The sequence below is a fragment of the Bison bison genome, unplaced genomic scaffold, assembly GCF_000754665.1.
Source record: "Bison bison bison isolate TAMUID 2011002044 unplaced genomic scaffold, Bison_UMD1.0 scf7180017864498, whole genome shotgun sequence".
NCBI lineage: Eukaryota > Metazoa > Chordata > Mammalia > Artiodactyla > Bovidae > Bison > Bison bison.
Window position 1 is genome coordinate 1,961,271 of NW_011495057.1, and position 25,161 is coordinate 1,986,431.

Here is a 25,161-nt window from a genome sequence, read left to right on the forward strand (position 1 = left end):
CTTTTTTTAAAAAGTACCAACCCCCTATCTTTACACATCTCTAGATGTACTTGCAAATGCACTGAAATAATTTTGGAAGGAGATCCAAGGAATGAGTAATGTTAGTAACCTCCAGGGAGAGAAACAGACTTACAGCCCCAGATCAAGTGAAGGTTTCTTTTCACTGTGGACTCTTTGGTTTGGAGTCGATTCTTGAGGAGATCTAGCTCCTCTGTAACATACCGTAAAATGTATGTTAAAATGGAACCCACCGCCCTCTTGTCCCCAAGGCTCGACTTGAATCCCTTTGACTCTGTCGTTTCCACCTCCGGGCCCCGTCCACCTCTTCAGATTAGTTTTAGCTCCAAATTCCATCCGTCCTTTGGATTGTCCTTGAGTCTAGTGAAAAATTTATTTACTCTAACTTTTGTTATTTTGAAATCTGGCTGTTCAGAGAACTACTGTTCATAGAACTTGAGGGGAAAAATGCAGTCTGCACATTTTTCTCAAGTAGAAGATTTTCACCATCCCAACACATTTCACTATGATTTAAAGTGTGGGAATTCTGATTTTCTTCAGGGATTAATCTCTTATTGTCCCCTGTGTTTTTAAGAAGGAAAGGGTATTTACTGCTGTTCTGATTAGAGAAAATAAATGAAAGCTTTCACACGCCCCACTGTAAGGCTAACATTTGTTTAGCCAAGTACTCATACTCTAATACCTTTTAAAGTAAAATATTTTACAGTTAGATGCCAGACATCTTAAGTATCCAAGTAATTTATTTAATTGTTATACTCTAATTAGCAGGAACAAATGCTACACATGTTGTTTGTGTTAAATAGATTAGAGTGAAATTGCATCACAATGTGAGTCTGCCACCTTAAAGAGAAGCAATTAGTTTTATGGTTGTTTTGTTTTTAATGCATTTAAAATAAAGTGGCCGAGGTTAATTTAATGAGTGTATGTGCCTTAAACTTGTTAGTCACCCGCAGCTTAGACTTTGCTTCAAAGGGCATCCTTAACTTCTGTGCCTGACTCCCTGTGTTTTTTCATTTTTCTTACATGCATTGTATTTTAAAAGTACTGCTGGTAAATATTCCAAGGAAGTTCCTTGTCTTCATGCATTAGCCAATGTATGCACAATGAAAGAGATGATTATTTTTTTGGAAAGGCACATTGAACAGAGTCCTGATTGAGCCCGGAAAGGCAACATTTTCTCAAGATTTAGCAAAACGCTGGCAGAATACTAGCCATTTCGTTTCTAGTGGCATTTTAAATTTGATCTGTTAACATCCATATTTAGAGAGTGGCCTTAGTTTTGTGCACTTACCAGTAAAAATAACTGTTAACAGGAAACACAAAACCCAGTTTTAACATCTCTGAATCTATTAGTTTTCCTTCTGTATGGCAGGTGTCTTGGCAGTGACCAAGGTCCGACAATGTGCTTTGTAAATGGGTTATAAATGATACCAATTGAAGGGTGTGTCTATCAATTAGTTCTCCTGTGGGCTTCTTATTTATGGTTTTGCTGGGTCTAGTTAGTTCTCAGACATAGAATGTTGAACCCAAGTTTGTTTAGCTAGCAGTACAGGACCAATCACAGTGAATTTGAACTTGTAATACATTGCAAAATAAGAGATTTATGGTGTAACCTGAATTCCTTGTTAGTGATGAATATAACTGAGATCGCTTGTTACAAGAAACTTTTATAACCTGCTCACCTTTATTTCACATGTTTATGGGGACTGGCTTCACTTATGATCTGCAGTTGACAGTCATAAAGTTCTTTGTTATAATGGCAAATTCTGATAACAAGTTTGCCTCACATTGGCTCCAAATTCCACTGCAAACTATCATAAATGACCTGTTTATAAAATGAACTTTCCTGTCCCTAATTTACTTATTTCATATTTATGAAGAGAGAAAGGATTGCTCTTCTGGGAAATTATTCTCTTTTACGGATAAAGAAAAAAAAAGAAGCAGCAGCCCTGAGGTGTAAGAGTTCATGTTTTCATCATTTTAACAAAGCAAGTTCCCAAATAGTTCTGTCAGCCAAACATACTTGTTTCCACCAAAGTCAAAGTGATTCTTTCTTAGCACCGACTTCTTAAAAATGTGGCAGTGCTAAGAGGCTTCCCAGTGTCTCTTTGGTTTTACAACTTGTCTGTAAAGAGTATGCTGTAGCAATAACAACAGGACGTGAGTTGTAAAAACAAAATTCAATTTTTAGCTTTTGACTTTGCCAACAAAGATTTTGAAAATCTCTGTCTTTTAATCTGAATAGTCAGTGCATGCTCAATCTGTGTTTTTGTCGTCTATTCTTTATAACTTTTCTTAAATTAATCATCACAGCCAACTTCCCTAATTCTATATCTTTCAACTTGTTTTGGTCCCTGGATTTTCCCCATAGGTTTTTTTTTTTTTTTAACTGAAGTCATAGCACATTTTTTAAGTTGCCTATCTAGGTAATCGAAAAGCAAACTTAGATTTTTGTCATTCTAGGTAAGAACTTAGACTAGCTTAAAAAGCCCCTCTTTATAATTCACACATAATAGTTTAGAGGAGATAAACTCCACATAAGGATGTTATGGGTATAAAGGAAACATAGAAATCAGAGTGACAGACAGTTGACCTTTTCTGACAAATTTAACCCTTTGTACTGAGAAAGAAAAGGCAGCCCACTCCAGTATTCTTACCTAGAGAATCCCAAGGACAGAAGAGCCTGGCAGGCTACGGTCCATGGGGTTGCAAGAGGTTGACACGATTTTATTGACTAAAGCACCGCCACCACGTGAGGAAAAGTTCTATACCGACAGGGTAAATCAAATATAGCAGCACCGCCAAGACAAGGCCGGCACTAACACAGTGTTGTAGAATTCGCTTGTCCTTTGGAGAATGGATAATACAGAAAATTCAGGCAATAGATGATCATGATGATAATTAATGAGATGTATTAAAATATGTTTCTTTACAAAATTTTTTGGTGCATCTTCCAAAATTCATTTCTATTAATATATATAGGCTTTTCTACAGTTTCTGGTTTATTCCTCTGCATATTCTGAGAAATAGACCTGGTTATCTGAGTTTTCAGATGAGGCAGAGACTCCCCAAAGCCACTTAACACATTGGCAGTTTATGACTGCATTTCTTTACTCAGACCTCTGACAACAACAGTGAGCGCAGGCATTGGCCAGTATTGTGACTGCTCTAATCTATGCTAATGAGCTGGGGCAGATCAATTGATCTGTATTAGATGGGCACAGTTTGGTCCAGGAAGGTCAACCTAATTACACTACAAGGGTTTTTTTTTTTCCCTCAAGGGGGACTGCTTATTTATAATAACCAGGTACATGCTTGTTGCTGGCAGGGACACGACACGTTGACGTGTGTAGCATATATGTGAAAAGCACTTACGTCTGTCCACTCTCTTGTGCTGCTTTCTAGCCTTCCTCCCGGCGGCTTGGATTGTCCTGCGCCAACTGTCACACCACGACCACCACTTTGTGGCGCAGAAACGCCGAGGGCGAGCCTGTGTGCAATGCCTGTGGACTCTACATGAAGCTCCATGGGGTGCGCCACCTACTTTGCTCTGTGTATACACCTTCAGTGTCTCGTTTGTACTCAGTCTCAGCTTAAAAAAATCAGCAGGGGAGAGGGCATGGAGGTGAAGGATCTGATTTTTGTATACGCACGTTTGTGAATCTAGGGGTCTGTTAATTATTCTAGAACTATTATCATACCGGTAAGAAACAAAAAATGATGCCAGTTAAACTTATACACGTCCATAGCCAGACATCCAGATTGTAGAAACGCAAAAACGTGGGAAATGTGCGTTTTAGAACTGATAAGATGGTAGTAATCTTTTTTTAAAAAAACTGTAAAATTGAAGTCTAGTTGATTTATAATGTTGTTTCAGATGTACAGCAAGTGATTCAGTGATCCATATGTGTGTGTATATTCTTTTTCAGATTCTTTTTCCTCTTAAGTTATTAAAGAATGTTAAGTATAGTTCCCTGTGCTATACAGCAGGTCTCTTTGTTATCTATTTTGTATATAGTAGTGTGTGTATTTTAAAAAGCTGTACACATAAAAAGAAGAAAGCATGGAACCTACTAGAAATGGACACTAACTAGTTTATAGCTTAAAAATGTGAATGCAGTCAAATACATCTATACAGAAGAGTCATAACATTGGATAGCTCTAGTTAAAAAGATGTTGCATTTTAAGCATAGCACAAGATATTATAAAATATGCCAACTTTAAAAAGAAAAATAACCTTGGTATATGTAGAAAGAAGAATTCACGATCTCTTTGAAATAAAAATATGTAATTCGGTGGTTTCACTCTGTAATTAAAAGTTGTTTAAAACAATAAACATTAAGTTGAGGGAAGAGATTCTACCTGGCAAATTACCCCATTTTTTCCCCCCTCTGGAGGAATCTTTGCATTTGATGGGGAAAGTGTAGTCTTTGTGTAGCTGGAATCTATGAAGTGTGTATAAAAATTGGATTGAAATTTATGCCAAGTTCTTTTAAATGAGGGCTTTCAGTACTGACATTCAGTCTTTAGTTAGTTTGGTTTTTCTGCAGTATAATATTTATTAAACTTATGTCTTACGTGAAAAATTTTTTAGGTGCCTCGACCGCTTGCTATGAAAAAAGAGGGAATTCAAACCAGGAAACGAAAACCTAAGAACATAAATAAGTCAAAAGCTTGCTCTGGTAAATATAAGAAAATGCTGTTTGACTGTAAAATATTTGCCAGCCTTAGTAGAGTATATGTATATTTATGAGGTTAATTTTGACCGTTACAGGTAATAGCAATAATTCTGTTCCCATGACTCCAACTTCCACCTCTTCTAACGCAGATGACTGCAGCAAAAATACTTCCCCCACCACACAACCGGCAGCCTCAGGGGTAAGTGTTAAAACAGCATAGACTCTTTCTCAGCTAGTGAGTTGCTCTCCTGTATATTATCTCCAATTTTATCTTATCTGGTAGTACAATAATCTAAACCAACAGTTCAGTTTAGTTAGCTGATACCTAAGAATAGTTTTTAGAGGAAATTACATTTAAATGTCAACAAAATGACAAACTTAAGTACTTTACAAACCTCTTAATTAAGATCTATATCATTTTTTTATGGTTGAATTAACCTAAGTAAAAGCAAGAAGTTTGGGTTTGAAGTGCTTTAAATTGTTTTATTTCCAGGTTTTTATCTGAGTTTATATATGTGTGTGTGTGTATACGTACATATGTATGTATATCTATATATCTATATATTTCTAGTGTAGATCAGGCACAGCTCAATGGTTTTATATTTCCCAATGCCCATGACATTTAAATTGCTTTTGCTTATCTTATCAATGTCTTCCCTGGTGGCTCAGTGGTAAAGAATCTGCCTGCCAATAGACGCAGGAGCTGCAGGTTTGATCCCTGGGTTGGGAAGATCCCCTGGAGAAGGAAATGGCAACCAACTCCAATATTCCTGACTGGAAAATCCCAGGGACGGAGAAATCTGGTGGGCTATAATCCATGGGATTGCAAAAGAGTCAACTGAGCAACTAAACAACAACAAATCTTATTGACTCCAGCCTTTTCTGTTCTCTTCTTCTCTTCCTTCTTTCCCTTTTTCTCTTTTTTTTGGAAATCATCTACCCAAAGCAAAACGTCATCACCATGAGCCACATGCTGCTGTATTCACTGATCTTCACCTAACTGCTGGTCCTCTGCTGGGCTGGGCAGCCTTGCCTTCTTATAATGTTCCTTGATTGTACCCAGGCTTATTTCAGCCTTGTGGTCAGCCTGTGAGCAACTGGGTTTGTGAGAGATTCACACCCCTACGAGGATGCCTGAGTTTTGGTGCAGATCTCAGACTTAGTTTCAGTAAAGCCATGATGGAAACTCAGTTTTTCTCAAGTGAAGAGCACTTTCCCACTCTAGGGTTTCCCAGATTTACCTGGAATGCCCTTTAAAAATGACCTGGCAGCACCCTGGCCCTCAGAGATGCAGGCGGGCCCGGGGCGGTAGGTTTTCCCGGAGTGCCCCGGGTGAGGATTACACTGAGACTAGTTTAGGATGAAACATTAGCATTAAAATCCCTACTTAGTAATCCTTTTTTCCGTTGATTTTTGCTTTATTTGGGGTACTTTGAAATACTACAGATTCCTGGGCTCCACCCTGGATTTTCTGAGTCAGCGTCTCTAGGGGTGGGGCTTGGAAATTTGTGTTTTTGAACAATCACCGCAGGTGACATTGAAACCACTGCCCCCGAGGTGTCTTTGAACTGGGAACCTTGGAGCTGGTATTTTTGCTGCCTTAAACTAACAAAAATTAAACATTAAAGTAATCTGTTTTTAAACTGCTTTAAACTATATTTGATATTTTCTTTATCCTCCAATTCAAGCTCTTTTTATAGGGGAGGGAGGTTCTTTAATGAACAAGAAACATGTTCAGAGTTTCAAAATGGAAAAAGCTTTTGCTGTTGTTATTTGTTGCAGACACATGTTCTTAAAGAACATTCTTGCCTTTATAACCTTCATAAAGGTGAATGCTGCTGAAGGACTTTTTTTTTTTTTCTTACAAGAGGCTAACGTGTAACTTAAAGGGTCTAAAGTGGTAAATAGAAGTTACTTGTAAGGAAATGAAAAGATCGATATTATTTTAAAATTTCCTTTATTAAGCCCTAAGTCCTCAGAAGCAATTACGTAGCTTGAAAGTGTGTTAGTCACTCAGTCGTGTCCTACTCTGTGACCCATAGACTGTAGTCCGCCAGGCTCCTCTGCCCATGATATTTCCCAGGCAAGAATCCTGGAGTGGGTATCTATTCCTTTCTCCAGAGGATCTTCCTGACCCAGGGGTCAAACCCAGGTCTCCTGCATTGCAGGCAGATTCTTTACCATCTAAACTGCCATGGAAGCCAATTATGGGGCTTGCTACTGCTGCTGCTGCTAAGTAGCTTCAGTCGTGTCCGACTCTTTGCGACCCCATAGACGGCAGCCCACCAGGCTCCTCCATCCATGGGATTTTCCAGGCAAGAGTACTGGAGTGGGGTGCCATTGCCTTCTCCACAATTATGGGGCTTACGTGAGGTAAAACAGTGTTCTGATTTTCCAAATCATTGAGGGACCAGCTACTATTTCAGCCTCAGTGGTCTATCTCTACTGGCTGAAAAATGGGTTGCTGCCTGCTCCAGCTCACTTTTGTCAGTGCTACAGTCCAAGCTTAGTGAGGCAAAAGCTAAATTTGAATGATAAATGGCACAGAAATAGAGATATTTGCCCTACAATAGGCTTTAGAAACATGGTGAGTGGAATCTGTTTTGCTCACGTGCTGGTTCTGTGATGTAAAAATTCAAAATTGACTCTTTGCAAGTCCAATCAATTTTGCCCTCCAGGGGAGGAACTGTGCAAAGGCGGTGACAGGATTTAGCCTGGGCATGCCTGGAAGTGGGACCTTGGGAATCCGGAGGCTGGTCCCAAGGCAGCCTTGGTATCTCGGCATCTGTCTCACTCGGGAGCCTGCTTCCTGGGGGTGGCTGGCTGGCCAGTGCCGTCAGAGGAAGGCTCAGTTTCCCACTAGCAGTCAGGATGCAAAGGGATTTTAGTATTAAAAAAAAAAAAACAAAGTACTTTAGAGATTGGGGGAGTTGGAGAGCAGTACCCTATAAGGTCCCCATCGCTCCTGGAGCCTGGGCAGCTTCCATGGGAGACAGCCGTGCGAGACCCAGACAGAGCAGTTCTCCGAGCCCAGGTGGCCTCAGAAATTCGTCCTGACAGCTCTTCCCAGAGCCGGGAGCGGGGGGTCGGGGTGGGGTGGGGGTGTAGAGAGGATGGCCTATCATCCCCTCTTCCCTCCAAGGACCCATCCCTCCCCGGCCAGGGCTGGCACCTGGGCTCCTGGGTGTTCCCCGACGGCCAGCCCATCGGGGAACACTGGGCTGAGTCCTTGGTGCCCTCTTGACGGGGCCATTAGCGGACGCAGGCTTACTTGGCAGAAGCCAACCTGCTGGCCGCCTTATGGAAAGTGTCCCCTCCAAGGATAACTGAAGCCGACTCAGTGGTGCCCCATGAGCACCAGGGTGTGTCCTTGTTGGTCCCTTGACCCTCCTGGGCTGACCGGTTCTGCGTGCGCGTGGCCACTGTGGCAGCGGAGGTGCCATGAAGAGTCTGCTGGAGGTGTTATCTGTGAGCAGCTGGCAGAAGCATTTGTGAAAGGCGGTTGTGTTGACAAAGATGTGACATGTTCCCACTTAGGTCTCAGTTTATGATGTTGGAGGACAGCTGTTGTTGTGACCGACTGCTTATAGGATTTTGTGAGTGCTGTGGGTAAAGGGGATGTTGCTATATCCCCGTAGCAAAGGTATATCTGGTCTGTAGCACAGGGTTCCTTCTTTGGCTTGACCCTTAAACCTCCTGTGGTGATGAGTCCGCACCGTGGATCTCCAGTGGCCCCTGTGACTGGTGGGGTGGAAATTAGTCCTGCAGGGAAGTCCTAGTTTAATAGGGACAGCCAAACTCCAGAACGAAGGGTGATCACAGGCACGTTCCTAATGGAACAAGGCAACGGGTCACGTGCTCTACTTAGAGACGTCAGTGGCTACATACCTGCTTCTCCTGCCTTCCTTAAGGATCGTGAGTTAAAGCAGAGAAGTCGGGTCTTTGAGAAGAGACCTATCAGACTGATTGTGTTAATTCCCGTCTGAGGAATCAGCTGCTGGAGATGACCAGCAGGCAGTCCTAGAGGACTTCTTTCTTTACGTTCCAAGGTCCCCGCCTGTGGGCACATTCAGCGGTGGGCCTCTCAGGACCTGGTACCTGAGCAGATCTGGCTGGACCGGAATATTCTAGGGGGAGAGACAGGAGAATCATTTTTGCGCTGCTCTGAAGCTTCGTGCTGTTGACTTTTTGGCATGTCTTAGCTTTCTGTTGCTCCTTTGTGTTTTACACTTGATCTTAGCCGAAAGGCTGAGAAGTGATGCTCCGTTGTGTTTTAACTGGACTTCTGTCTCATTCCTTCTCATGGTCATCGGCTCACTGACCTGGCTCCCTTAGAACTCAGTTTCTCTGTTGCAGGCTGTGCCCATGTGGTGTGGTTTGGGAGGTGGAGGGAGGGCAGTTTGTCTCCTTTATGAAAACAGGAAAACCTGTTGCTGCCGCCGCGCAGCCTGGTAGTAAAATAACCCCTGTCTTGTTCCTTTTAGAATTTTTGAAAAGTGATTGCAATAAATGATTTATTTGCTTTCATTTATATAACACTTATTATTCACTAGGCCATATTAGCTTTCATTTTTCTTTTCCTTATTTTTTTCTGTGTTGATCATAATTTTAGAATCAATTTCTTGTATGGAATTCTTTGGGTTGAGAAATGTGTTGAACTTAATTTTTGATACGTTGATTAATTTTGTGACTTTGGAACTTAAATTTCCCCAGAGTAATTTTTTTATTCAGTGTAAAATCTTATATCTGTAAATTTACTGAAAAATGAGTCTTTAGTGGACCTGAATAGACATCAGATTTTCTTTGCCATTTGTGTTCTCTGTAGATTATAGGAATATTTAAATCGTTCACTGAATTCCATTTCTTGAGTTGTATTTTTATGGTATTTGTTGTTATTGTTATTAGACAAATATGATAACATTTTGTTTCAGCAATTCCCAAATAAGATTTAACAAGTAGCCTCTGTAGATTCCTATCCCTCTTAGGACTTGTAACTAAAAATTTATAAAACTGGAAGATACTTTGGATACGTACTCACATACATAAAGTGTGTGTGTGTATATATTATACATATGCTTGTGCCATATGTTTATAGCTCATCCCCCAATTTCTAGATAAAGGGTATTTCTCAATTTTCTTTGGGACAGGGAGGATTAATTTGGTGCGAAGATGAACAATAAGACAATGAGAATAAGAAATCACTGAACATATTTTGCCTGCCTGAAAGTAGTTCTGTTGATGATTATTTTAAAAAGTTAAAGCCTACTTAAATTTATATTAATAGTGCAAATATAATGTTGAAGTCATCATTGAACACATAATGTTGAAATAAACACAAACTCTATCTGAGTAGCCCTTGCCTTGCAGTCCTTGTTCTATTGAAGGAACATTGTGCTGGGGTGACACTGTTTTTTCATGTAGTAAAACAAGGTTCCAGACATTGAATTGTTCATAATGTGGTGGTAGTGATGGGAGCACGTATGTACAGACAGATGAGATTTGAAAAAGCTATAAATGAACAACGAAGTAGAAGTCAAAAGTAGGGAGCCGTGAATTCCGACTACAGGGTTGGAAACAGCTTCACAGAGGAGAGGAAATCTGAATTAGTTGTGGAGGATTTTTGTAGGGGAAAAATTGGGATCGAGGCCTCCAGGAAGAAGAAGAGCATGGGTAGCTATGATTCTTCAACGGCACAGTTTTAGGAATTCAGTATGGCTGAGCTTAGGGTGTAAAAAGCCAACAGCAGGAGATGAGATGGATCAATTAGGTGGAAGGCAGATATTTCAAACTGCTTTCAAGTCCATATTAAGCCTTAGGTAGGGTCCATACTAAATTCATTTCTAAATGGTGGACTTTCTCTAATACTTGCTGTGGTTTCTCATCAACCATGTAGTTACAGTCTGACAATTAAACCATCCTGAACTGGGCGTGTTTTGATAATTGATGTAAACAAATGCTTGCATGATCCTTTTTTGTACATTTTACAAGCAGGGTTTTCCTCTCGCAGTTACAAAGGAAAACTCCCTCCTCGAAATTTGTGATGTGTCCTGACCTTAGAACTTAGAATGTTTAGTTTCTTGGTCCCTAGGGGCTCCTTGGGGGCAAGATGGTTCCAGGTGACCCTTCAGAATGGAGACTATTAGGGAGGGCGTGTTGGTGATAGGGATTCATTTCCTCACTTTGTGGTTGGTGGTTGGTGATAGACGGCTTCCTGGGAGAGAGGCAGGCGTCCTTAGACTGAGACACGGGGATCGCACCTCAGATTCCTCTCTGCCTGGTTCTCTGCCTTTGGGTGGGCCTTGCTCATTGGTCAGTTTCTCTGTGCTGAATAGGTATCTCAGTTCCTGCCTCGTGTAACCTCAGGGAGGCGGTCTGCCTGGGGAGACTCTTCTCTGCAGCCTCTCCTTGGTAACAGCTTTATGCAATGACCTTGTCAGAAGCAATACCTCTGGGCTGCATGGTGCTAAATCTCATGCTAGAAGTGGTTTGAAAGAGTTAAGTGCTTAAGTGCTCGTAGATGAGGTGTAGTGATTTAGGGACTGACATTTCTTGGGCTGTCTGGATGTCTTTATAAGGCCTCTGAAGAAAGGTTAGGTACTTGGCAAGTTAATATTTTATATTCTTTTTATGGATTTTATTTTATATGTTAATATTTGCATTCTATGATGAAAACGGGAAAACATCCCTTGAGTCACGTAGCTTCTTTCTTTATTAGTAAGTTTTATATTCCACTGTCTTTTCCCCTGAGTAGTTGAATCACTTTGGATTTACCCGACATAATGATTGGTTACACAATTATAGCTTCTATTATTATTAATTATCTTTATAGTGGTTAGATAGCTGAAAGGAACGTTCACGAAGGACCTACATACAGTTGGAGTTGCTTTCACTCAGAGGACTTCACGTGTCAGAAAGAGAAGATTTAAGAGGCTGCTGAAGTGGGGGCCAAAGTTCCTGCTTAACTCTTACATTGAATGTTCCACACCACACCTTTAGGGCACTCAGGAATCGGGTGTTAGTGGATTAATCATCATGCTGGTTGCTTTGAGTTTTCTCTGTTTCTTGTACTTTCTCGTTTGTAAGATTGTGGGATGTAGGAAGGCAGGAGACTAACTTCTGCCAAGTACCTTTTATGTTCCAGTTGTTTATGTATCTTTTTTATTCCCAATTATCACTGTACAAATGAGGTATCTTTTTCTATTTCCTATTTTGGGGAGTGACACTCAGTAGGTCCAAGGTTATGTATCAGATTAAGAGACGGGCTTGGAATTGGATCCAGGCCTGGCAGATCCAGAGTCAGTGTTTTTACCACTACAGCACACTGAATTCATATGTGATAGTATACGCACTGTTGAAATCTTTAGAGGGAAGAAATGGCATTTTCTTAAAGAAATATGATTAATTTTGGTTAGTTTTGGCTGATGGTACAGCTAGGAGAATAGCACCATAGAAGTGATTTGCTCATGAGCAAATATATAAGCTATATTGTATACATTTTCTTGTAAATATACTTATCAATAAAGCCCATTGCATTTCTAGGGCTTTGTTAGCTGGGTAACAGGAAAAAAACAATAGGTAAGCATGTTTACTGTTGTTGACATGCTTAATATGATGGTAAAAAGTCTCCCTTAAAATATGAAATACAAGATCGAGGTACCAAAATCCTTTTGAAGTGGGATTTAAACCTGTGCTTAGCGAGTGCCAAGTGAGTTGGAACTTGCAGAATATGCAAATTGCCTTCAATTTAATTTTTATAAAATCATTAAAAAGCATTTCTTAAAGAGGCAAGCGTCCATTTCCCCCACCCAAGAGTTTATAGTCCAAGATATTTTTTTTTCTCTAAATGAATAAAAAGAGTTAAAAAGGCATTAATCTCGCATAAGGGTCTGGGAGAGAGTTGCACTTAGGTGTTATGAGCGGCTCATTTGTAAACCAGGATCCGGAGTGACTCCATAAGGTCACAAGACAAGCCCGCCTTGCAGCCGGGGCTGGAGCCGACGTCTCCCACCGCTCCCAGGGAGTCGGCCCATCATCGCAGTTATTAATATACCACTCGCCACTTGCTGCAAGCCATGAACATAAATATTTTGTTGGCATTTTATCTTCACGCTCCTTACGTGCCAGGCTCCCTTTCTTTTCTTCTTTCACAGCCCCTTCTAATAACTCACTCACGTTCCTGTCTGACCACATTGGCCTTCACTGAGAAAGTCACACGTCACCCTGGCAAGGAACGTGGAAGCATGTGGAGTTTGCATAGTTTCATTTTGATTTGAGGGCCTTTTCTAGACTTCCCGTTTTTTCTTTTTCTTTTTTTTTCTTGTGTGCTTGTGTCCTGAGGAGGATGGTGGTTAGAAATACACTTACTACACTGATATCCAATGAGTCTGTATGTCTGTTAGGAAACAGTAAAGCTGTTTCCTTCTTTAAATAGTTTGTAACCTATGTGTCCACCCAATTTATCACAGGACTGTGGTTTGTTTAATAAGTGACTCATTGTCACAATCTGAAAGCTAGAATGCTAGGTAAAGAATAGTGTGGGTTGGGTGTCGCCTTTTTGTTATGGCCTCAAGTTAGATGGATTCATCTCAGAACACAACTTTTCTTTGCAGATTACAGATACTCTGTGATTTTTTTTTCTTCTGCCTCTATAAGAATATACAAAATTGTCACAAAACATGAAATAATGTTACGGGAAAACACAGCCAAATTTAAGAAATCTGGCTTAGGGTGCCCTGAAATGTTATTGCTAAATGAATCTTCGAAGAAAATGAATTCCTTTACTGGAACAAAAAGTAATTTATTATGCATTTCATGGGTGTCTGCCAAAAGAGTTACTAGCAATATGAAGATCTAATGGATATGAATTAAATACAATCTGTTAGCTCTGTGTTTAGACCAATTTGTTAATTTTCTCTGAAATTTGAATAATTTTAAAAAGCATCTCCAAAGACAGGTCTTGACACAGGCGATCATTCATGATTTGGCTACCTACCACATCAGGGCAAGTATTCAAGCGTTTGTGAGCTGAAGCGAAAAGAGATGATTTTATTCACCCTAGATTTTAAGAAAGATTTGAACAAATAACAGATATTTGGAGGCTTTTGAGTAAACAATTCCAAGTCATTACTTGACGATGTTTAAATGATAATTTACTTGGTGTACGGCCCCTTTTGGTAGCTGTTAGCATGGCATGGTTTTAGCAGAGCTGGTGCACACGCTCCAGAATCATATTTTTATCCTGTTAAACACAGCATGTGAACAAATGCTCAGTCGCTTCAGTTGTGTCCGACTCTGCGACCCCATGGTCTGTAGCCCGTCAGGCTCCTCTATCCATAACTGGAGTGCATTGCTATGCCCTCCTCCAGGGAATCTTCCCGACCCAGGGATTGAACTCTGGTCTCCTACGTCTTCTGCATCGCTTGCGGATCCCTTGCTACTGAACCACCAGGGAAACAATACTTGTAATTGAAAGCTCTCATTATGTTTAGTCATCTGATTCATGGTGGAGCCTGAGTATGGTCTGAAATTTATTCTCTGGGTTCACGGATTAACAGCTGGAAGGACACAGTCAGGCAGCCAGGCGCTAGCTCCAGCTCTGTGTGTGACTATAGCGAGCTGCCAAGGTTTTGTAAAGCCCCTGTTTTCCTCCCTCTACTAAAGGGGAAAAATAATTCCCACCATCTGGTCCTTAGGAATAGAGTGTAGCATAAGTGGGAGATGCCTACAGACAGCTTTGAAGCTCAAGAAGACTAGCACTGTTTAAATATGACCTTGGAAATTGATAGTGATGTGCTTTATTTGCATGGCATTTTTTTTTCCATCCCAAGACATTAGACATAAATCTTTACTTTCTTCATGGAGGGAATTTAGAGACATAAAGCTATTATGTTAACAAAGTAACTGTGTTTAAATACTTTTATTTCCCTGATAGCAACGATTTTTCATTTGTTGTGATTCTTAGCAGTTTCATAATGCTTGCTTACTTTTTTTTTTTTTTTCATAATGCTTTCTTGTCAACATTGCTGGGTGCATGGACTGCTGTCCATTTTGTCTAGCGGAGATAGACCAGAGCAGGGGGCTCATCCAAGCTCCTATAGCTAATTTTTAAAAGTTAAGATCCTGATCCACCAGGCTTTTTATCTTGCCACTGGATCTTTTACCATTGAATTTGACTAAAGTCATCCATTTTGGTTCATTTCAGAAGATAAACCTTTTCTTCAGGAGGCCAGTGACTTCAAGTTGTGGGACAAACCCTTTCTCCCCTGCAATTTAGATTTGTACAAGTTTGGCCAAAAAGATAGTTCGGATTTTTCCGTAACATATTCTGGAAGCTATGGGGGAAAAAAATGAAGGAACTTTTTCAGTATATCAGGCTCTTACTGATAAACCCAGGGTCCTTGTAAACTTGGGGCCGTGCTTTCATCACAACATGCTTGCTGTTTGTGTGTACGGATGTGTAAAACAGTTTGCTTCTTCGCCCAGAGTAGAGTGTGTCTATAGAAGAATTCTTTTCCTCCTTAAAAATAGCAGCGTCTAGCCTATGGGTGTAACCCGGCCAGTTCAGGCCCGGAAGGGGGAAGAGGGCTCAGGGGGGTGGCTGATGAACCCTTCTCATTAAGGAATTTGTTTGCTAAACGACAAAGAAATAAACTCTTCTGTGAAACACTGAGTTGGGTCATCGGCTGAGGTGACCGTGACACTCTCTTCTTGAGCTTTGTTGAGCAGTTGTGGGAGAATTCGCGGTTTTGTCGCCATGGATGGCTTTCACACATCCTGGTGGAGACAGAACCTGTGCGTGTTTGTGTAGCTTCCTCGTGTTACCTCCGCAACCGTCAGCTGGGTCACTTTTGTGTCTGGCCCCTCTTCCCTCCATCCAAACTGAAATGACCATGGAAGTTAAGGTTTATCTGAAGGTATTTCTACTTTTGCTGAAACATACACTTAGTTTTTCTTTCTTCTTCTTCTTTTGAGGAAGGCTGCTGTGAAGCACCACAGGGTCTAACCTAGAGGTTATGAAAACAGTCTGGGCTAAGTGGCTCTATTTGTGTCTGACTCTTTGCAACTCTATGGGCTGTAGCCCACCAGGCTCCTCTGTCCATGAGATTCTTCAGGCAAGAATGCTGCGGTAGGTTGCTGTGCCCTCCTCCAGGGGATCTTCCCAACCCAGGGATCGAACCCACATCTCTTCCATCTACCTGCATTATTGTTTAGTCGCTGAGTCGTGCCCCACTCTGCGACCCCATGGACTGTAGCTGCCAGGCTCCTCTGCCCATAGGGATTTTCTAGGCAAGAATACTGGAGTGGGTTGCCATTTCCTCCTCAAGGGGATCTTCCTGATCCAAGGATCCACAGTCTCCTGCTTGGCTCAGTGGCTCTTTACCACTGAGCCACGTGGGAAGCCCTAGAAGAGAAGACAGTTTTAGCAGTGAGGGGTGGCTGGCTTCCCCTCGCCCAGGAAATAGCTGTAACCATAGCTTACTTAGAGGTGTAGGAAGGAGAGACCAGACACTGGAAGCTGACAGCCTGAATCCACGCTGAGGAGGCAGTGTGGTCATCTTCAAAGTCCTGTGCTCTGTCCCACTTCCCCCAACCTGTCAGGGGTGCTGGGTTTGTTTCTCCAGATCAGCCCATTCCTTTTTGGTTTTCTTCCTCAAAAACAAAATTTATAATTCACAAGCCAGAGAACCTCTCATTCTCCTGGAAAGGCTGTGTCTTCTAAGGATTGCCTTTGCTCTGATGTGTCACCTTTCCAGGACTGCTCCTTGAGTACCGTAGGAGGCTTTCTCTGGGCCTGTCTATTACGTGACGAGTAAAGGAAAAGAGAGAACTGACACAGTTGTTGTGTCTGACTCTTGCGACCCCTCGGACTTCAGGCAGGAGCCCGCCAGGCTCCTCTGCCCATGGGGATTCTCCAGGCAAGAACACTGCAGTGAGTTGCCATTTCCTTCTCCAGGGGATCTTCCCAACCCAGGGGTTGAACCCTGGTCTCTTGCATTCCTGGTGGTCTCTTTATCGACTGAGCCACCAGGGAAGTTCTGGTGAGCCCCAGTGTGAGTCAGATGCCTCTGGGCATCCACTGGAGGAGCTCACCGAGTCAGAAATCCTCGACTTTGCAGATCTGTGTCTGAAAATGAGCAAAGGCTTATTCTCACGGGAAAACAGTCTGGGTAAGCCAGAAATCACTGTGTCGCCTCACAGGCCAGGGGAGATTTTCCGTGTTCGCGTCGGCAGCTGCTACTTGTCCCTAAATTAATTTATTCCTGTAGGAGGTGGGGTGTCCGGCTGGTTGCTCTGGATCCCCCATCTGACCTGGCCTGCTTTTCAGTGCTAAGCCCGGCCTGGGTCGGGGCTGATAACACATTCTTTCAACAGGAAGTGCCTCCATTTTCAGTCTGTGGGAGGGTGGAGGCCGATAAGCTGGGAGTGGAAACACAGAACAGATTTCTGCTCCACCCTCGGGTTGCACTTTGATCAGAGAAAGAGCCAGGACCTGGGCTGGCCAGGCTGCCTCCCAGAGGAAGAAGGATGGCTCGGCTGTGGGCGTCCAGAGTGCTCTCTCCTGCTTTTGTTCAGGAACTTTTGGGGGATTAGGCTGGTTTAGGTTAGTGACGTGCCTGCTTTGAGATGTCGAGATGTCTGCATACTGATCTTTTCAGGGATTTAAGTAGATGTGAGAAGACCTTAACTGGTTGACAGTTATACTTATCTGTGTGTGTGTGTGCGCACGCGCGTGCATGAGCGCTGGGTCCAGGGTCATAATAAGTTATCTCTGATTTTCTCCCCAAATTGAACTGATTCCCTCTCTCTTTTTCCTTTTAACTTTTATTTTAAAACTTTTTACTTTGTTTTGGCATATAGCCGATTATAGAGCCTTCCCTGGTAGCTCAGCTGGTAAAGAATCCGCCTGCAGTGCAGGAGACCTCAGTTCGATTCCTGAGTTGGGAGGATCCCCTGGAGAAGGGAAAGCCTACCCACTCCCGTATTCTGGCCTGGAGAATTCCGTGGACCGTATAGTCAATGGGGTCACAAAGAGTCGGACACAATTGAATGACTTTCCCTTTCATAGCTGATTAACAATGTTGTGATAGTCTCAGGTGAACAGTGAAGGGACTCGGCCATACATGTACGCATGCTCCTCCAAACTTCCCTTCCATCCAGGCTGCCACGTAACACTGAGCAGAGCTCCTGTGCTATAAAGGAGGTCCCTGTCGGTTATCCATTTTAAACATAGCAGTGTGTACATGTCCATCCCAAACTCCCTAACTATCCCTTCCCCCATCCCTCCGACTGGCAAACATAATAAACTGCTTTTTGAGAGGCAGCTTGCATATCTCCAGTGAGGGGAAGATACTTAACATGACAACGTGACAAGCCAGGTCTCTTAGGAAGGAGAGTTATGCCAGTTCTAGACTTCTTCTGCAGTTAGATGCCAGTTTCAAGAGCTCAGGTTGTACTAATGGGCCCAACTGTGTACTCTGTGTGATGTTTTCAGGTACCTGAAGCTGCGTTTCACACGTGCATGACTGGCCAGGTTCCAGTCTGTCCCAGGTGTTGTGGAGGTGACTTCAGGGTGTGTGAGGGCCCTTCTGATCCTCCCTCCATTCCGATTCCTCCCTGTTTTTCATGCTACTTTATGACTCTGTCCAGCCTGGCTCATTTCTCAAGCTCTGGTGCCTTGTGTTTCCAGACCTGATACCTTCCACTCTTCCCCAGAGTTAGACTACGCTGTGCCACTCCATTAAAATGTTCAAAAGGAAGCTGTAGATGGCTAATAATAGGTTGGGCCCTCTCAGGTGGTCCCTCACCTCCTCACCTGGGTTCTCTTGAAATACCTATGTATGCCCATGGATAAGTTGTAATTATTTAGAATTTATTTCCTGTGGTTTTTCAATTAACATTGCATTACAGGATTTTTCCCATTTTGCTGCATGATCTTATTAGGTTCAATAATTGCATAATTGTTCACTGAGTGGATATCCCTTGCTTTCCCAAACCGTCTCCATATTATGAGACATTAGATTATTTCGATTATTTCCATGGTTTCCACTATTATAATAACCCTGTAATGGATGTCTTCCTGTGGGGCGTCTTTCCCTCCCTTTGAATTCTTTCCTTATAATCCATTTCCAGAAGTGAAATTACAGCACTCAGAAAGGTATAAAGTTCTTGATGGGTTCTGCTAACTGCCTTCTAAGGCTAGTGCCAGAGTGTAGCCCCGCCAATCAGGGATGGAGGGGTCTGGCGTTATCTATCCTATCTGATCTCATCACAATCTCATTATGTGTCATAACATAAAATTTCAGTTTTTTTTTAAATTGAGGTATGATTGACATGGAAAAAAATGCTGTGCATTGCCACATTCCTTGCTTAAATAGTATGTGATAAGTGAAAGTGATAGTCAGTCAGTCGTGTCTGACTCTTTGAGACTCCATGGACTGTAGCCATCCAGGCTCCTCTGTCCATGGGATTCTCCAGGCAAGAATACTGGAGTGGGTTGCCTTTCCCTTCTCAAGGGGACTCTTCCTGACCCAGGGATGAAACCCAGGTCTCCTGCATTGCAGGCAGATTATTTACCATCTGAGCTACCAGGGAAGCCCTTAAATAGTATATCCTCATTTAAAAATTAAGTTTCTCAAACCTTGGGCACAAGTACTTATTTTATTTTTCTTTCTCACAGGTAACAGATATTGCTTTTGATTTCAAATGAGTTGATATTTTTTTCAGGAGCGCATCACCCCTGTAATTTGGGATTTGCCATATACTTGCCATATAACATTTTTGTCTGAACAAAGAAGACAATAGCATTTCAATAGTAGCTTTTAGGACTGTTGTTCACGTGTAAGAATAATATTCAGGGTATTAATATTTCTTTAATGCAGCTTATTTGATAAAGGGCCAGTGAGCCTTTTGAAAGGGTGCAGGAGGGCCTGGCTTTCTTTCTGAGGAGAGCTGTCATCGATGGTTAGAATAATGTCCTGGTTGAAGTGAACTTAGCTCTAGCTGAGTTCTTAGGGTTGCTCCCACCCATCCGTCGCTGCAAATTGCCTGGTGAAGAATGACATTGGGGAGATTCCATTAGGTCCATGCTCCTTCACCGCAATAACAAAATTCTCAGAGTAGCATAGGGCTTCCCTGGTGGCTCAGATGGTAAAGAATCTGCCCGCAATGCAGGAGACAGAGGTTCGATCCCTGGGCTGGGAAGATTCCCCTGGAGAAAGGAATGGGCTGCCCACTCCAGTATTCTTGCCTGGAGAAGTCCATGGACTGTAGCCCACCAGGTTCCTCTACAGGGAGGCCACGGTCCATGGGGTCGAAAAGAGTCGGACACAGCTAAGCAACTAACACCTTTTCATAGTAGCATGCACGCACTCAGTCTTGACTATTGTCAGAGACAAGGGCTTTCTTTATATATTCTAATTTAACCCTTGCAACAATCTCCTGATGTAGCTGCCTGTTTATTTCTGTTTTCCAGGTGAGGAAACTGAGAAAGTTCTAGGTCAGACTTTACAGTTTCCCTCTCCCATAATCTCTTCTGACTCGTTGCTTCATGTTCTTCCCTTTCAGCCGTCTTGTCTTGGAGCAGGCCTCCCCACATCCTGCATTCTTCCAATTTTGAACACCCTTTCCTCACCCACAACAATAGCTTCCCTTGAAGGAATGTTTAACATGGCAAGGGATTCTGCGTCTGCAAACATTAGCTCACTTAATTGTCGTGAACACACTTGAGGTAGGGCTGGTTTCCTGAGGAGGAGGCTCAGGAGGTGGGTGGCTGAAACCAGGGAAGAATTGGAAAGCCAAAGCTGGTCCCACCATGCAGGCTGTCTGCAGCTGTCCTCAAGGTATCCTTTCTTTGCAATTCCTTTTCCAACATCTCGTTCCACCTTCCTGTCTCAGACAGTCATAAACTCATGACAGTTGTTGAGCGGTCTTACTTTTGAGTGTATCTGTCCTGGTTTCCCCACTCAACCTGGGAACAACTGTCTCTGGGGCTCATGGCCCCACTGTCTGGCTCTGATGTGCCCTGCTAATGTTGCTGGTTGTGACTTGTGGTGACAGCACGGCACGTCTGGTCATTTGAGGTGAGCTGCTTCCTGGGCCAGTCTAGGCACCCCTCCATTCCAGAAAACAGCACTGAAGTCAGATTTGTCAGATAGATGCGAAGAAAATGCTTTTTGGAGAGAATAGGTAGGTAATATAAAGCTGGATATGACAATCGTGTACAAGGGACCTCACTCTACTGGTTGTATGATAGCCCTTTTCTAAAACGAAGACTCCTTTTATAATTGAATAGCATCCTTTTATGTATTTCTTTGGGGGTTAAGTCTGGATCCATGGTTAGCTTGCTTATAGCTGAAGTTTTCTAAAAGGAATCACCATATTTGTGCCTGCTCAGTCGCTTCAGTCTGACTCTTTGCAACCTCATGGACTGTAGCCCACCCGGCTCCTCTGTCCATGGAACTCTCCAGGCCAGAATGCTGGAGTGGGTTGCCATGCCCTCCTCCCGGAGATCTTCCGGATCCAGGGATCCAACCAGCGTCTCCTGCATTGTAGTTGATTGCTTACCCCTGAGCCACCTGGGAAGGCCGCCGTATTTGTATGTGTATGTAAATCCATAGCTTTAGTTTGTTCAACAGGGTTATTTCATCTATTTCACAAGAACCTACTTTAAATATTAGACATCTCAATGAGTTTGTGAAACTTCCTTTTTTTAGGCACCCAGAGCCCTTTGTTTACATCTTTAAGCTCATGTTATTTAAAAAGAAGTTTTGGTGGGTTGTGCTGTTGCTGGATTTTCACAAACCTTCATTTTTTGTCAGGGAGGGGAAGGGTTGGTTAGCTGTGGAAGGGCCAGTTTTGGTCTGTCCAGCTGGGGGGAAGTTCCATGATCGGACTTCCTGCAGTCCTGCCTCTCGGTCCCATACAGTCATTCTGAGGATTCGAGACCCAACCAGATCTTCTCCAGAGAGGAGAGGGTAAGACTGCATCCACTTCCAGGCCCCTGAGTGGAGTCAGGGACCCTCTGGGAAACTTCCATTCATTTGTTCTGTGTCTGGTGCCCTGTGTTTCTCTGAAGTGGATGTAACACCAACTTGGCCAGACAGATGGATGTTTTAGGATTTAATGGGCTTGTGAATATAAAAAAGAAATGCTTTGAAAAGTGCAAGATGTTCTACCTGTGTTAAAAAAAAAAAAAAACAAATATACAGAAGTTTATGGAAACCCTGAAAGTTCAGAAGAAATACCAGGCTTCCCTGGTGGCTCAGTGGGAAAGAATTCACCTGACAGTGAAGGAGACATGGGTTTGATCCCTGGGTTGGGAAGATCCCCTGGAGAAGGAAATGTAACCCACTCCAGTATTCTTGCCTTAAAAATTCCAAGGACAGAGGAGCCTTGTGAGCTACAGTCCATGGGGTCCCAAAAGAGCTGGACATGACTTAATGACTAAACAACTCCAGTGCTTTAGAAGGAAGACAAAGTGATTTAAAAGTATGTGAATTTGGTTAATTTAAAAAAAAAAAAAAGCCAAATCAACTGTTTTCTCAAACCATGGTCTAAACATGATTTTAGTTATTTTGATTTGATTTTACTAGATAATATCATGTTTGCTATTTGACTTTTTTAATTTGGATGGAAGGAATGAATTGAGAGAAATGACCTTTTGCTTCAAGAAATAATTGTCATGATAATGACACATATAAGATGCTAGCATTTTCTTTATCATGGGGCCTGCTTCAAACATGACCTGTTCTTCTTGAAGAATTAAAGCCTGTGTATGCATGGGTTAATTTTCCATGAAGTCAGTGCCCAACAATTTCATTTATCAGGCCTTGCTGAACTATGTATCTTTTCCTTCTTAGACTTTAATAGAACTGCTGAGCCTCATGGTTCTGCTGTGTGTGTGTGTGTGTGTGTGTGCACGTGCAGTACTCTGCACTTTCTCTTTTGCAGAGATTAGAGTGTGCGGGCATCCTTAGGGCCTGTGGACCTGTGTGGTGTGGTTTGTTTCACTGTCAGAGATCTGAGCATTTGGCACTTTTTACAAATAGCCTCCCTCCAGTTCCCCTTTCTACCTGTGTCCATGCAAATCTTGCTGGGTGGTTCCTGCCATGAGTTAATAACATGAGCAGGAGGCTGAATCTAAGAGCTGAAATCACCAGGGTTGGGTCAAGGGCATCTCACCGCCCAGTCAGCAGCTCTGCTGGCTAGTCTACCATTTCAATTGTCTGTCCCTGACATATTTTTAAAAAATAATAATTTAATATATTTTTTATTATTTTTTTCATTGCTGCATGGCTTTTCTATAGTTGTGGCGAGCAATGGCTCCTCTCTACTCTCGGTGCTTGGGCGTCTCATTGCAGTGGCTTTTCTTGCTGTGGAACACAGGCTCTGGGGCACGTGGGCTTCAGTAGCTGTGGCTCCTGGGCTCTAGAGCACAGGCTCAGGAGTTGAGGCACAGTCTTAGTTGCTCCGCTGCAAGTGGGATCTTCCTGGATCAGGAATTGAACCCGCGTCTCCTGCATTCGCGGTGGATTCTTTACCACTGAGCCCCCACCAGGGAAGCCCTGCCTGACACATTTATCGGTAACTGTCTCTCCCCTTCTCTCCGTCCCCCTCTTCCACCAGGCAGGCGGCTCAGTGATGTCCGGTGCTGGGGACAGTGCCAACCCCGAGAACAGCGAGCTCAAGTACTCAGGTCAAGACGGGCTGTACATCGGCGTCAGCCTGGCCTCGCCGGCCGAAGTCACATCGTCGGTGAGGCAGGATTCCTGGTGCGCCCTGGCCCTGGCCTGAGTGGCCGTGGGGACCAGAGGAGGACGCTGCCGGCCCGTGGGACCGCCTTCACAGATCCTCTTGGCAAGCAGTCCGGACTGGGCCGAAGATGCTGACCAGACATCTTCCTCTGATACATGATTTCTGTGCCTTATTTGAAAGAGATGAATCTCCCAAGAGGCTTGCTCTGCCTTGCCCTGGGGCTCTGCCTTGAAGACCCAGGGAGAAGAGGCTCCGCCTCTCCAGGGAAGGACTGGGGCAGCCCACAGCCTCCCTGGCCAGGGTGGCCACTTCCAGGCAGCTGGTCTCTGGGTCGGCCAGGGGATTGGATGTCCATCGTGCCACGTGCTGAAACCGGAACTGCGACCGGGGCCTTGCCTGCCGTGGAATATCGAAAGAGATTTTTAAACCAAAGTTTTATGTGTATTGCCCCAAATCATGTGCTTCTTCTGATCAGTTTTGGTTATTCCAGAATTTCTCCGCCCCTTTTCCACAGCCCCCTTCCCTGATTTCCCGCGCGTTTATGGAGAAGATCCTTCGTTTGGTACACACCTCCGGAGGCTGAGTCGGTTCTTGAGGTCTCTTCAAAAATATCACTCGGTTTGCAGGACTGCATCATAACTGTAACATACACTGTGACTGACGTTTCTCAAAGTTCACATTGTGCGACTGACCCGAAGTCAGTCCGAATTTGTAAACAGGGTAGCAAACAAAAGATATTTTTCTTCCATGTAAACAATAATTTTTTTAAAAAGTGCAATTTGCGTTGCAGCAATCAGTGTTAAATCATTTGCGTAAAAGATTTAACAACATTTTTTATAATGAATGTAAACATTTTAACTTAATGGTACTTAAATAATTTAAAAGAAGAAAATGTAAACTTAGACATTCTTATGCTTCTTTTACAACTACATCCCATTTCTATATTTCCAGTTGTGAAAAAAATATTTCAAGAACAAATCTTCTCTCAGGTAAATCGCCTTTATCCACTTGTTAAGAATTTTTGTATAAGAACACCAGTATCGCCCTTTATTTTACTGTGGAATATGTGCTGGAAAAATGGCAACAAAACTTTACTACCTAACAGATAACATTTGTAAATACTTTAGGCATCTGTACACACCATGATGGAGTCTCTATAGTGTGACTAACCCACAGGCAGGTTGGTTTACATTAATTTTTAAAAAATGGGATGTCATATGGAAACCTATTTCACCAGAGTTTTAAAAATAAAAAGGGTATTGTTTTGTCTTCTGTACAGTGAATTCCTTCCCTTATAGTTTCATTTTGATACTGTGTATGGCTATAGACATTCATATAAAGCAAGCACATGTGATATTTGCAAACGGTCTTACAGACTTTCAATGAATTGTCCTCTTGGAGCTGTTTTATACCTTGATTTATACCTGGAGTTGCCACATGGTGTCAAGTTTCCACTTTCGTTGCATCGAGGACAATTTTATAAGTGAAAAAGACCCAGGAGTATATGACACTATCTGTGATTATAAGCATTCTGTTTAGGATCAAGCCTGAAAAACATTGAAAAAGTCCAGAGTTTCTTTTCCACTGAATGAAATATACTCTGTGGCCCAGAGACAGAAGGAATTCCTTCCTAGTTCCTCCCTTTTACAGAGTGTGGTGACATCTCCAAGCTCACGTGAAGTTAAAGTCTTTATACTCAGCAGAAGAAAGA

At 42.7% G+C, this 25,161-nt stretch overlaps 1 protein-coding gene across 1 annotated transcript in view; it reads left to right on the top strand.

The window, feature by feature from the left end:
• Positions 1 to 24,733, top strand: part of GATA6 (GATA binding protein 6) — a 33,217-nt gene extending 8,484 nt beyond the window's left edge. Inside the window, exons 7-10 of the mRNA XM_010828986.1 lie at positions 3,424 to 3,549; positions 4,613 to 4,700; positions 4,793 to 4,896; positions 23,322 to 24,733. Of these exons, the coding sequence (XP_010827288.1) occupies positions 3,424 to 3,549; positions 4,613 to 4,700; positions 4,793 to 4,896; positions 23,322 to 23,489 (486 nt within the window). The 3' untranslated portion in view covers positions 23,490 to 24,733. The remainder of the gene's footprint in view (positions 1 to 3,423; positions 3,550 to 4,612; positions 4,701 to 4,792; positions 4,897 to 23,321) is intronic.
• The last annotated feature ends 428 nt before the right edge of the window (positions 24,734 to 25,161 follow it).